This window comes from Canis lupus, chromosome 8, assembly GCF_048164855.1.
Source record: "Canis lupus baileyi chromosome 8, mCanLup2.hap1, whole genome shotgun sequence".
Taxonomy (NCBI): Eukaryota; Metazoa; Chordata; class Mammalia; order Carnivora; family Canidae; genus Canis; species Canis lupus.
Window position 1 is genome coordinate 59778902 of NC_132845.1, and position 14347 is coordinate 59793248.

General features: G+C 49.7%; 2 protein-coding genes across 3 annotated transcripts in view; one reads left to right on the forward strand and one right to left on the reverse strand.

Annotated features, from left to right (window-relative positions):
• Positions 1 to 121: 121 nt before the first annotated feature.
• Positions 122 to 12315, reverse strand: KIF22 (kinesin family member 22). Its single transcript, XM_072836427.1, has 14 exons — positions 12214 to 12315; positions 7960 to 8155; positions 6349 to 6476; positions 6103 to 6257; positions 5668 to 5877; positions 5358 to 5588; positions 5071 to 5224; positions 4824 to 4959; positions 2608 to 2776; positions 1924 to 2092; positions 1470 to 1537; positions 515 to 727; positions 339 to 398; positions 122 to 249 (listed from the first exon to the last, which is right to left on the reverse strand). The coding sequence occupies exons 1-14, from the start codon at positions 12269 to 12271 to the stop codon at positions 202 to 204; spliced, it is 1995 nt and encodes a 664-aa protein (XP_072692528.1). The 5' UTR covers positions 12272 to 12315; the 3' UTR covers positions 122 to 201.
• A 140-nt stretch (positions 12316 to 12455) lies between these two features.
• Positions 12456 to 14347, forward strand: part of C8H16orf54 (chromosome 8 C16orf54 homolog) — a 40665-nt gene continuing 38773 nt past the window's right edge. For both annotated transcript variants that reach the window (XM_072836439.1, XM_072836442.1), the window contains exon 1: positions 12456 to 12628. The gene's annotated coding sequence lies outside the window, so the exon portion shown is untranslated. The remainder of the gene's footprint in view (positions 12629 to 14347) is intronic.

Genomic DNA, 14347 nt, shown 5'->3' on the forward strand with positions numbered 1-14347 from the left:
TCCTGCCAGCTTTTCCCAAAGATGGCGCCCGAAGAAGTTATGCCGAGGAGCTTGTGGCCCAACCCAAGGGCAGTTATACCCCCTGGCCCCGCCCCCACAGTCCCAAGAATCAGGCTGAAACACCGGAGTAAAAATTGTATTTACACGACACGCAATTATATAAGGATTAAAAAAAAAATGACAGAGGAAAGGAGCTGGCAGTCAGGAGGGGCCGCTGCGCTGGCACGCGGCGAGACCCAGGATGTTCGCCTGCAACACAGGAGGGAAAGGGAGAGGGGCATTAAAGCTGGGTGCGGGGCACAGGCTGGGGAAGGGAGGGGGCTAAGCGGTGGGCTCACCTTCAGGAATGATTCCATCTGTTTCCCGGATATGCCCTCCACGTGTTCCAGGTCCTCCACCTGGCAGGACGGCACAGCAGCAGCGATGGGAAGGGGCCTCAGGGGTGTCCCGCGTCGCCCCTCCCGCCCCACCCCCCAACTCCATTTCAGGGCCGCCGGCCTCCCTGGGCCATTACCTGGCTGAAGGGGCCGTGGAGCTCCCTCCAGCCGACGATGAGCTGGGCCTTCTTTTGGCCAATGCGCTGCAGGCTGCGCAGATCCCGGGCAGAGCCTTCGTTCAGCAGATCTAGTATTTTTTGGCGCCCATGGGCCAGTAGCTCCGGGCTGATCTGTAGCTCCCAGCAGTCCTCAGCCTTCTCCTCTGGCTCTGAGGCATCCAGGGACTCCAGCTATGAGGCAGGGGGAGGTGAGTGACAGAAACAGAGTTTGCTATTCAGCCCATGGCAGCAAACTGCTTTAGACTCCTCTGCCAAGGATAGAAGCCTAGGCGCAGCTACCTCCCCGCCCTCCCAAGCCTCTCTTTCCCTCAAGTGTCTGTCCAAAAACAGACACACTTCTCTCGGGTCACTCTCTGGGCTGATTCTTATTGTGAAAGGCTGCTAATAGTTATTGTGAAGCTCGAATGAGTTAATGAACATAAAGCACATAATAAGCTCTTAAATTTGCCTCATCTCTGAAAAGTAAAGAATGAGCTTTCTTCCACTCCTAGGAAGGCACACAAAAGGTACTTAATAAATGATACTCACACCCCCACCACATATGTCATCTCAGTTTTTAGGTAATTCTTCCAGTGTTGGTTCATTTCTTGAGTGCTTAGGTCATGTTTCCCCTAAGTGACCTCTTAATTTTGTGGAGTGAGACTCAGGCTACACACTGTACCTAGTAGCTGCTGACTGAGGGAGAGTGCCAGCAGGAAGAAAGTAACAGGTGACAGACACCTTCTCTGCTAGGTGTACGGATACATACTGCATTTCATCCTAAATGCTGTGAAGTATCTCCACATTCAGAGGATGAGCAACTTATAAATAGCTAGTATGTGTTTTAACTCCATGGCCAGTGCTCTTCCCACTAGAGCTCACTAGTCTTAGCTTCTCCGCTCTAAGTGTGGCTTAAGCTGCCAGCCACTCTCACCTTTCTCTTCCGCCCTTTCTTCTTCAGAATATGGATCTCAGCATTGGGAGACGCTGCCTGTTCCTGAACTGAAGGCAAGAATCATGAGCCAGAATCATGGCAGAGGCTACTTTTCACCCTCCCTCACTTGGTTCTATTTCTGATTCCCCAGTTCCCCTCCAGCCCAAGTGAGCCTCCTCTTCTGTTGTTTCCATATGACCTTTCTTATATCTATATTTGAAAGTCTCAGCTGTTACTGCATAGTAATCAGTCACATATTATCCGTCTATCCGACCTACTAAGTGCCTGAGAACAGAGCGCACCCAAGCTCTATTTCAGGCAGTCCTCAACCCCCGACCCCGCAGTTGCAATACAGAGAGAGCACATGAGTGATGTGATGAAAGCTGTTCCATAAACCTCCTCCCTTCCCAGGCTCTATCATCTGGGCTCCCCTGGTCTCCACAGCTGAACTTACTCAGTTGTAAGGGCATCACCACAGCCTTTTTCAGGGGCTTAGCTACTGTGACTGTGCGGCGGGCAAGTGGTCGGAGTATTGCAGGAGAGGAATTCTCTTTATCCTTTGGGTCCAGAGCCTCCTGGGCCAGAACCTTAGCTTCTAGTTCTTTTTGCTTCATCTTAAGCCTCTGTTGGAAAAGATCAGGGAGACGTGTGACCTAGAACCAACTTTCGGGCAGCTTGAAGGGCAGTGGTCCAGGAAAGTGAATGCAGGGCTCTGACGCACTAGCAGGCAGGGTGAGGACCAAGGAGAGAAGCTACCAGGAGACAACTGGAGCCCAGTATAATTAAGGGCTTCCTAATGATCAGGGCTGCTTGGAGGTGGAATGGGCCCCATTGTGAAACACTGAAGGGAAGGGACTGTTCAGGCAGAAAGTCCTAACTTGAGTTGGGTTTTAAGAAATGACATCTTACATTTGTTCCTTTCACTTGGATTTCCACCCCCTCACCTCCTCAAAGCTGACCTTAATTATTTTTTAGTCTGGCCACATTAAGGACATTCAAGCAGAAGCTGAAGAACAGGGATTCCAGTGTTGGGTAAAAATTGGATGCTGGTCCAGCCTTTGGTGTCATTTATCTGAAGATCTTCAGATTGCTTTTCTAAGCCAGTAGGGATCCCAGCCCCCACCTTCCCAACACTTACCTTAATCTCCAAATCCTTCTCCTCCATTGTCTTCATGAGCACCATCCGCTCTCGTCTTGGGGTGTTCAGCCCATGGGTCCCCTGGCTCCCCTGGGAGCCCAAGAGACGGTCCAAGCTTAGGAGGCGCTCCAGCACAGCTGGATCCATGCTACTTAGCTTCTGTAGGGGGCTGAGCAGACAAAAGTTACTCTGCATCTACCCCTTCTCTCATCACCCTCTCTAAAGCAGCAAGACTCCCCCCATGATCCCTTAAAATGGCATATTCTGTGATTCCAGACTCTGGTGTTAACTTGCTGGGTAACCTTGAGCAAAGTCAGACTCTCTGGGTATAGTGCCTTCATCAGGTGAAGGAGATCAATCACTGCTTGCCCAGGTAACCTCTCAGGGATGCCAAGAGATCCAATGAGAACAGGCATTTAATGCACACCTGAGTTTCAAGTGTTCAGGCTCTAAAACCCTGCTCTGCCAGCAGTCACTGTCTTAAGGGAAAGGCAAAGACTGTGACAACAAGGACTGTGTGCCGGTTTCTCTAGAAGAGCAGTTGGGGAAAGATTCAGCAGCACTCTGAAAGCCACTGAAGACCTCAAATGCCAAACCTTCTTCCCATGGGCAGTAGGAAAGTTCTCCTCAAACTGAATCCTGACTTAATCTGAGTATGACCATGCTTAACATTTGTTCCTTCTGTTTGGTATTATTTCCCCTCACAATTATCATTCAGTCAATTTGACACCACCTTTCCCATGAACCCCAACTTGATTGTGTACCTTCCTTCCTATACTGTGAACTAGTTCCTCAAGGACAGGGACTGCCCCGTTCTTTGTGTGCAAATGTGTAGGAAGAGCAGGATCAGAAAATATGGGTGAACACTTGAAGTCATTTCTTCCTCCCTGGCTGTCAGAGAAGCAGTAACTCCTTCCATACTGCACCCTGTCCTATCTACCCTGCATCATAAACTGAAGTTCTGGGACACCTTGGTGGCTCAGCAGTTGAGAATCTGCTTTCAGTTCAGGGTGTGATCCCAGAGTTCCGGGATCAAGTCCCACATTGGGTGCCCTGCAGGGAGCCTGCTTCTCCCTCTGCCTGTGTCTCTGCCTGTTTCTCTCCCAAATAAATAAATAAATAATTCTTAAAAAAACAAAACAAAACAAAAAAACTGAAGTTCTCGTCTTCCCTTCCTGAATCCCTAAAGTCAAGGTCTGACTAGGTCTTACATGCCTCATCTCTGAGCTTACCTGGGATGTCTGTCTGGCAGAGACTTTGCCTATTCACATGTTACAACACATGTGCAGGGTGTAGGTTTCTCTTGAGTTTATGCACATAGGAGAGGGGACTGCTGACAGATAGCTTGAGGGACAAGATTAAGATGGGGTTCTAAGCAAGTGCGTTTTTCTGTATGCCATCCATCTTCAACGACAGTAGAGCCCTTCCATCCCCGGGAGGGGGGTGGGCAGAGTATATACTAATCCTTGACCTCTTCAGGTCACCTATGTTCACTAGACTTCAGACTTAAATAGTTTAGATGCTTTATTTGGGCTTGGGTAGAAACCGGGCAAAAGTAAAACTGCAGCTGGCTCCCTAGAATTAGGGAGGGCCCAGTGGCCAGACATAGAAAGCAAGACCACTAAATGGCAGTGACCTAAGACCTCATGCATCCTTGGCCATGAGGTGCAGCTATCAGAACGGGGGAGAGGCTGCACACACAAAAGGGACTTAGTTGAGAAGCTTTAGATTGAGGTTAGAAGCCAAATTAGGACAGCAGCTGGCCCCTTGTAGAGTCATGGAGATGTTGGACTCTAATGCACAGACTGCGAGGTCTCAGGGAGACACGGCTCTTCATCTCTTTGCTTTGCTCTTATCCTCTAGACCTGAAAGACCTAATCCAGATTTCTCCTTGAGACAGAAGTTAAAATGCTCATCCTTGAAACAGCTGCCTGCAAATGCGAGGTTTTGCTGCCTGCCTAAAGGGGTTGGTAAATGTCGAGGGGCTGCGAACTCAAAGGGATGGCTTCCTGCAGGTGCAGGACAGCACACCAGGGCTGGAGATTGAGCTTAGCACTTCAGTGAGTTCTGTAGAGTAGGATTTGGGGTAAAGTCAATGAGAGAGGAACCAGTTCGCAGCTCAAGGATCTGACAAACTAAGCCCACTACTGCTCTCTGCACTTAACACACACAACAGTTGAAGGGAACATCCCCAGGGCCCCTCCCCTTCTGCTCACCTGAGTTTCTGGGAGGCAGAGGCTGGAGCTGCTGGGGGCTCAGGACTCCCAATTTCCTCTTCCTCAGGGCCTCGGGCTCTCTTTGCCTCTGACGGGCCTAGCAGTTCTTTCTGGGACAGTTTAATGGGTGCCAAGACTAGGGAAGATGTGGGAGCAGGTCAGCCTCTGTGCTGATGCTGGGCAGCTTCAGCGTGCTGCCCAGTTGTCCAGATCTGCCCTCCACATTCTTGCCAACCCCAGTCCTCACCAGGAAGCTGTAGACTTTCATTGGTAAAAGGCCGGTTGATCACCTCCTTGGACCTGGCAGCAAAGTTGAGTGCAGAGACTGTATCTAGGTAGAAGTGTCTCTCAGGGGCAATGTTGGCAATGAGGATGCTGTGGGCTGAGCCACCCAGAGAATCCTGAGGGATTGGGCAGGGATAGGCAGATCAGACGCCCCATGTTTCCATTCCTTGACTGCTGTTCCCCAGCCTCCCAGCACACCTGAGAACGTTCTCCTCCAGCCCCTTTTCATCCTGAGATGGGTAGCCTAACCTGCAACAGGCGAGTGAGCTTGCTGTCCCGGTAAGGTACACGAGGGAGGCCTTGGTTCAGGGCATCCACCACCTTGCCCAGTACAAAGAGGGAGGAGTTGATGGCTCCGCTTTCCTTCAGCCGCAGACCCTTGTTGCCCGTGCGCCGGTTGTCCTCTGAGCCAGCCAAGTCAATCAGGTAGAGTTTACCCTCCCGCTGGCGAAACGGGGCCAGCCGTTCCCGTTGATCCACCTGGGGTTAAGAGCAAGGGCCCCCAACTTAATTCAGCCTGTAGGGGCTCCTCAGGTCCTCACCCTGTCAGTGGTCTCACCTTAACCAGGAGCACAGCATGACTGCGGGAGGAGCGCTGGTTGAGCCGGGTGGCTCCCACAGTCCGATTTCTACTTGCTGGCAGGAAGTGCCGCTCAAAATCAGCAAAGCTAGTGATGGGCTTCTGCATGAGGCCTGGAATCAGGATGTTTCCCCGACAGTCTTCTCGGATCACCAGATCTCCTGATGTGGGCTCCAAGAGGTCTAATACCTGTTGGAGCAGAGAGAGGTAGGGCCAGTTCTCTAGACCCAAGCTGCTTACTTCCAGGGCATCAGTGTCTTTCTTGTGCTGGACTGTCAGAGGTATACTATCTGCTACCCCAATCTCTGTCTTTCCAGGTCTCGCCTCTTTGCTAGGGCAGAGCTTCACAGTCAAGAACTGGATCCTATTTTGTTTGACCTTTCTCTCCCCTTCCCAACCAGAATGGGGCCTCACCTTTTCCTGGTAGATCTCTAAGTAGGACATAGTGACAGAAAGGGCCCAGGGCCGGCCCTCGCCGCCCTCCTCCCTTGTGAGCTGTAGGAGGTCCATAAGAGCCCGGGGTATCACTCCAGGTTGCTCTGGGCTGCCCAGCATTGTGTGTGTCTTCCCTGGGGGAAAGAATGGAGATTGCTGCAAGATCTTCCTCCCCACTCTTGAGCACTTTTGGGCCCATACCTGTTCCCTATTTGGCTCCCTCACCTGCCCCTGTGGGCCCATAGGCAAGCACACTGGCATTCTGCCCTTCCAGCAAGTGCCTTAGGATGGGCTGTACTGATCCTGCATAGATGTCCTGCTGAGAGCTCCTCTCCCCATAGAAGGCATCAAACCTATATATAGGCAGGGAGAAAAGGAGAGAATTAACAGAGGCTTCCATTCTCACCCAGACTTAGAGGGTAATACTGGCCCTGGATTGATTGATTTTTAAAGATTTTATTTATCTGACAGAGGAAGAGAGAGCAAAAGCAGGGTAAAGCGGCAGGCAGAGGGAGAAGAAGCAGGCTCCACACTGAACAGGGAGCCCAAAAAGGAGCTTGATCCCAGGACCCCAGGACCATGACCTGAGCCAAAGGCAGATGCTTAACCAACGGAGCCACCCAGGTGCCCCTGGGCCTCGGATTTAAAGAGTCTCTATCCCTTTTCTTATATAAGGATCTTGGAAAGTACTCACAGAACACCTATTCTGCTCCAGTCCCTGTCCCAGTGTTAGGAATACAGAGATGAGTCTGATGCCTGCTTTGGGGAGTTCTGCCGTCTTGTGGGACAGAAAGATATCCAAACTACTGTGATTCAAGAAACGGAGAGGAGGACACACTAGAAAGTGTAACTGATTCTGCCTGAGGAAAGAGGATTTTGCCAGAGAGAGAAGAGAAAGATATTCCAAGTATCAAAAATAGCATGCAGACAAGGCACGGTGTGAAAGGGCAGGGCTTCCAGTCTTTTTCTCGACACAGTACACAGAGAAAGTAATATCTGTACATCAGAACGAAGCAGAGGATGCTGTCAATAACAAGATGAGACTCCACACACCTGCGGTCTACTCTCTGCACTCTGGCTGAGGCCACAGCAGAGGTAAGGGTTTTAAGGGGACTGTAGCCTGTGTTGGGGGAGAGAATGAGGCTGGAAAAAAACAAGACAAATTGCCAAGAGCCTAGAATGAAGTTGTCAAACTTTTTCTGTAATGAGCCAGAGAGTAAATATTTCAGGCTTGGTGAGCCATATGATTCCTTTTGGAGTTCTTCACCTCCGTCATTATCATGGGAAAGCAACCATAGATAGTATGTAAATGAACAAATATGGTTTGTTTGAATAAAGCTTTCATTACAAAGACTCCTGGTCAGATGTGACCTGCAGGCTGTAGTTTGCCAACCCCCTAGCCTCCAATGACAGGCCAAAGAGACTGAACTTCCAATCTCCAATGGGGTTTTAAAGTAGCTGTCCTTGTGATTTCTGTCCCCAAATCTGGATGGTCTTCTCTCACACAGCCCAGCTGCAGCCTGCGTTGGCTGGCTGGTCTGTGTTCCTCCAAACCCTCCCACACCACCTCCCCTGACCCTAGGTAGGGCTCCCCTGCTAACAGTAGTGTGTTTGGTTCAGCCTTCGGCCTTTACCCAAGGATCCTACAGAGGACCTGTCATAGTGGGCACCCATGAATGTTTCTGGAAGACCAAACGAAGGTGTGGGGAACAAAGCTGTGCTAGGGAAGGAGTAAGGATCCTAAAGAGGCATGTGTGAGAAACCATGTGGGCAAGCAATAATGTGAGCAGCCGAGGAGGGAGGAGGGAGGAGAGGGATGGGCAGCCTGAACCTTACTGGTATTTGAGAGTCTCCTGGTGGTTCCTCCAGTTGGCAATCTCCAGGGAACAGCTGTCCAGGCCCCGCACACAAGGGGGATCATCTGCTCCAGCTGTCCCATCCACAAATGGCCGCAGCCGCACAGCCACCCTTACTCGGGCTGGCGGTGGGCGCCTACCAGCTCCCACCTTGCTTAGCCGACAGCGACCAGCTCCTAGAATAGAGAAGGTAAGTTTTTAGGCATAAAATGTGGTGGTGGCACAGAAACAGCAGGAGCCGGCTTTGCCAGAGGTAACAGGAGTCTTGCAGGAAGAGGTACTTGATACAGTGAGTTCTGAAGGATGAATAGCAGCTTGCCCAGAGTAAGCCGGAGGTTGGAGGAGCAAGATTATGTAAAGGTCGGGGAGTGCAAACCATATTGTGTACTAAGCAAACGTTAACATTTATTAAGCACTGACTACATGTCAGGTATTGTTTAATCTTCACAGTGTTCCTGAGGTAGGTTCTATCCGTGCCATTTTACCAATGAGAAGCTGAGAGAGGTGCAGTAGCTCTTCGGAGCACCTCAGCAAGTTATTCCTGGGGCCTGTGCCCATTACATCTTGTTTCATAGGCCACATTTTGTCTCTCTGCTCCTCAAAAGAATAAGCAGAGCCTGAAAACAAAACAAAACCTTAGCATCTTAAGTAGACCAGAGACCCTCATAACCTGGACAGAGGGGCAGGGAAAATGAACTGGACCTGGGGACACCTTGGGAGAGCCAGAGGCCCCCAGCTCATTTCAGGGAAACTCTTTCTACCCTGGTTATACTGTGGGTATTCCCAAGCTTAGTCCCATTTCTTTCCTTGCTCTACAAGTAGGTCCAGTGGGATGTAGATTGTCAGGCTTACACAAATAACCTGTAAGATCTTGTAATGCAGATTTTGCTTCAGTCCCTGAAGTGATGCCAGAGCTTTTTTTTTTTTTTAAGATTCTGGATTTCTAACCAACTGCCAGATGATGTGGATGCTGCTGGTGGGACATGTTTTGAATTGTCAAGGTGTTGTAGACCAGCATCTTCTGGAGTTATAAGGATTAAGAGTTGACATTTGCCCCCACCCAAAACCAGTCAATGAACTGCCTGACTTTTCTGTGCTTTTTCTTTTTCTTTTTTTTTTTTTTTTTTAAGATTTTATTTATTTATTCATGAGAGACACAGAGAGGCAGAGACACAGGCAGAGCCCAACCTGGGACTTGATCCCAGAACTCCAGGATCACGCCCTGGGCTGAAGGCGGGGCTAAACTGCTGACCACTGGGCTGCCCTGTGCTTCTATTTCTTATCCACGGGTTATAACACATACTAACATGTACATGTGTGTATACCCAAAATCATTAATGACGGTTTTCTCTTGATGGGGACTATGTGAGTTTCTTTTTTGTTACCCAGTGCTGTAATATTTGTATTAAAAAAATAAATAACTCTGCTCACTCTAAATTTCTGCCAGTCTTAAATGTTTTTCCTGAGCTCCTTCTATCCTTTCTCTAGCACAGGGTTCCTCAACTATGGCACTATTATTTTGGGCTGGATAACTCTAATAAAGCCATCCAGAAAAAAATAAAAAAATTTTAAAAAGCCATCCTGTGCGTTGTAGGATGTTTAGCACATATATACCAGTAGCATTCCACGTGCCACTGCCCCCCCTCCCATAACAACCAAAAATGTCTCCAGATATTAAAAATGCCCCCATAGGGAACAAAACTGCCTCTAGTTGAAAACGACTACTCTGATTCATTTCATGGGTATGGTCATCTGCTTTCTTGGCTTTAATTACCATTTTAATGGTAATTAAAATTGATGACTCCTAATCCACACCTCCAAACCAGAGCTCACTCTCAAATTTAGGATCCAGGTTCCAGCTTGCCCTGACTGACACCTCCTCTGACACCATTCTCAGGTACTTCAAACCCCACCTGTCCTAAACAGAACCCTTCTCCATCTCTCTGCCACCCGGTCTTTCTATGCTCTCTAGCATAAATGAATGGAACCAATCCCAAAGATGGGGGTCTTCCTTAATTAACCCCACCTTCTCTCATCACCTAAGTCAGTTACTCATTTAACACCTGTCAATTCTGCCTTGTTAAAAAAGATTTATTTGAGAGAGCGAACTCAGAGCAGTGGGGAGGGACAGAGGGACAAGCAGACTCCCCACTGAGTAGGGAGGCTGTCATGGGGCTCGATGCCAGGACCCCGAGACCACCATCTGAGCCAAAGGCAGACACTTAACCGACTGAGCCACCCAGGTACCATTTCTGCCTTTTTTTTTTTTTTTTTTAAGATTTCATTTATCCATTCATGAGAGACACAGAGAGAGGCAGAGACATAGGCAGAGGGAGAAGCAGACTCCCTGTGGGGAGCCCGATGCAGAACTTAATCCTAGGACCCTGGGATCATGACCTGAGCCAAAGGCAGATTCTCAACCACTGAACCACCCAGCTGCCCTCCTCCCAGTTCTGTCTTTTTTAAATGGGTCCACTTCTCTCTAGAACCACCGCACAATCTTTGCAAAGGTCATCATCATCTCACCAGTCTCCCCAATGCTCTCCCTGTTTCCAGTTCTTCTCTCTCCACTTCCTCCCTTCCTTCCTTGCGCTGTAAGCTCCAGCTCTCAGCCATAATGACTTTCCTTTAGTTCCTACAACATGCCAAGTTCTCTCACAGCTTTGGGCGCTTGTACATGCTATACTCTCTCCCTGGAATATCTACTTTATCACATCCCTCCCCTCATATGACTGATGTAAAAATACCTTACCTCTTCTAAAAAAACCTCTTGTAAAATTACTGCCCCACTACAGTATACCCATGGCTATCTGGCTGTCTCCATCCAAGTGCTCATCATACTCCACTGTAGCTGCAGACTTGTCTGTCTGCTCCACCTAACTGAACTCAGTGAAAACAAGTCTTACTCTGGTCACCTCTATACCCCCAGTGCCAGGCACACAGTAGCTCTCAAGAAGTATCTGCTCAACAAATTGAGACTTGATGAATGAATTAACATAAATCATTGGCTTGTTTATTTCCTGTTTTCAGCATAAAAGTGGTTCACGTGCCATTCCTGTCCCAAAGCTCACAGTCTAGGGGAGAAGCAAAGAAGAGTTATACGTAAACAACTGCTTTTATAATACAAGTCTAGGGACGCCTGGGTGGCTCAGAGTGTGATCCCAGAGTTTCAGGATAGATTCCTACATTGGGCTCCCTGCATGGAGCCCGCTTTTCCCTCCGCCTGTGTCTCTCATGAATAAATAAATAAAATCTTTCAAAAAAAAAAAAAAAAGAGCAGAGGCTCTAGAGTAGGACTTGCCTGAGCACAAATTCAGACCCCAATATTTACTAGTCGTGTTAACTCTGAGCAAGCTATTTAACCCATCTTCACCTCAGTTTCCTCATCTGTAAAACAAGGACAACAGCCAACAATCTCGTAGCATTGTGTGGCGATTAAATGATTCATCACCACAAAGTGCTTACAACTATGCCTGGCACCTAGCAAGCGTTCAACATGTGCCTGACATTCTGCTAAATAGCTCTGTTTTTCCCAGGGCCTGACAAACAGCAGGGGACTCAATCAATTACTACCGTCCCCACCATAATCACTGGCCAGAACTCAGTGTACAGGGAGAGAGCAGAGACATCTGTAAACAAATACGCACTTACAAGATTCCGAATGTCCCAACAGCCTTTCCAACCCTAAAAGGGCACTGACTTCCACGGCTAGACCTTTATTTCCCTGGTCCGGGACCTCAGCACATCTAAGGCTGTCAACTTACACCCAGCTGCGGCCGGTCTGAACCTCGGCCTCCCTGCATCTCCCCGGGATCTCCTCTCACTCAAACAGCACGTCAAGAACACAGTCAAACGTGCATCCAGCTTCTTTCTTTTGGTCCTTACGGTTCAGTGTCACCTACTTTTCGCTCACTCATCTCCCGAGATGGGGTCGCTGTCCCCATTCGACAATAAAACTGCGGCTCGCAAAGGGCGGCAAGTGCGCTAGGCTCAAACAAAGCTCTAGTGTCGGAACCGGGTCTTAACACGGCCCACTGACCCGCGCGGAGAGCTGGAAACAGTGAGCAGGAAAATGCGAGCGGGGCCGGCCCGCTCGGAAGTCCCACACTCCCACCTTCCCCTCCCCGCGCCACTTCGGCCTCTCCGCGACAACCCACAGAGGCCGGACCAGACTCCGGGCGTTACCACACCAGGCTCCAGACTTTGGCACCCCGTCCAGGCCGGGGTGGCGTACCTGAGACCGCCGCCGCCATCTCGCGTCGCCTGAGCGGCGCGGCGCCCCCCGCGTCCATTCCACTCCCTCCGTTGGCCCGCCTCTCCTATTCGAATTTCCCGGTGCCCCGCCCCCTGTCCTGGGTTCCACCAATCACGCCTGCTCGCCGCCGGAAGCCGCTGACGGCAGCTCTCAACCATCCCGCCCTCTAGGGTTCGCCTCTGGGACCTGCAAGAAAAACCTCCCCGGGGCGGAGGACGCATGCGCGCAGGTTGGCCAGCCAGCGGTGGCGGCAGCGGCCGGGCTCCCGCTCGAATTCCCGCGCGGGAGGCAGGGGCGGCGGCGGCAGCGGAAGCAGTCGGAGGAGCTGCTGGGCGAGGCCGGGCACCGGACTCCCCGTACCTTCTGGCTTTCGGGTGTCCCAGAGTAGATTTGCGTAAGTACAGACTTCTCGCCTCGTTTTTCCCCCTCAACCACGGATTTGGGTACGAACCACGCAGGGATCGAAGGCACTCCATCGATTTAGCCCCTAATTTCCCTGAATTGAACACAGCTTAAGCTATTATAGTGGCAGAAGGGATGATTCTATGAAACGGGAAGACGTTGCGAGAAAACGAGTTATTCTAAGCTTCACTTTCTGCAGTTTCTTGCCTTCGCGCCCTTGGGAGTGGGGGTTGGCGAGGTCGTCTTTGTGGATTTCGAGACTTGAACTCAGTGCCAGTCAGCGGTGCTTTACCGTCTGGTCACTCCTGTAGGTCTGGACCGCGCTGCCCGGATTGTAGGCAGTCACGGTGCACTCACCTCCTGCTGAGCCCAAATCCACTATGTGAGGTGCAGGTGACTTACGTGTCCTCTTATGTCAAATCTGAGCCCGGGAGACCAGCTCCGATGTTCCTTACTTGGCAATTCAGAACATATTGGAGTGAACGTTAAAGGCATGTTCAGTCTTTTACCTAGTCAGCCTCACCTACGGTTCCACTCCCCAGTGTCCTGTGGTTCACCTGTTTGTGAATTAGTTACCTTTCCCTTCTGGAAGCCTAACCAGGGATTAATGTCACATCTTTGAGCTCCTGGGGTAGGGCCCTGATTTAGACATTATGTCCATCCTGTTAAAAAACAAAACAGGGATCCCTGGGTGGCGCAGCGGTTTGGCGCCTGCCTTTGGCCCAGGGCGCGATCCTGGAGACCCGGGATCGAATCCCACATCGGGCTCCCGGTGCATGGAGCCTGCTTCTCCCTCTGCCTGTGTCTCTGCGCCTCTCTCTCTCTCTGTGACTATCATAAATAAATAAAAATTAAAAAAAAAAAAGTGTTAGACCCTTTGTTCCTGAGAACAATTTTGCTCTTGAGGTCCTTTTACGTTCTTAAAATGTGAGGCCCCAGGGGCGCCTGGCTGGCTGAGTCCGCAGAGCATTTGACTCTTGATCTTGGAGTTGTAAATTTGAGCCTCATGTTGGGTGTAGAGATTACTTAAATAATTTACAAATCTTAAAAAAAGTTTTTGAGGGGCAGCCTGGGTGGCTCAGCGGTTTAGCGCCACCTTCAGCCCGGGGCATGATATTGGAGACCGGGGATCGAGTCCCACGTCGGGCTCCCTGCCTGGAGCCTGCTTCTCCCTCTGCCTGTGTCTCTGCCTCTCTTTCTGTGTCTCTCATGAATAAGTAAATAAAATCTTTTAAAAAATGGTGAGTTTTATGTTGTGTGAATTATATCTCCATTTAAAAACCTGCCTGAAAAATTACAATAACCTATTACATATGAGGTAAATAACATTATAAAATTTTTAAAGATATTATTTATTATCTGACAACGCACACACACAAGTAGGCGGAGCAGGAGAGAGTTGGAGAGGCAGTTTCCCTGATGAGCAGAGAGCCTGAGGCTGAGCCTACTCCAGGACCCTGGGATCATAACCTGAGCCAAAGGCAGATGCTTAACCAACTGTGCAACCCAGGCACTCTAACATTTTAATTTTAAAAACCAAAAAGAAAAAGAGTGGCACGTTTTACATTTTTACAAATATAACGTCTGGCTTAACAGAAAATAGCTGGATTCTCCTATCTGCTTCTGCATTCAGGATGTTGTGATATCAATATATCATATAGCTTCTTGAAAACTCTACCATATACTTAAGAAAGTATGCAAGGAGGGACGC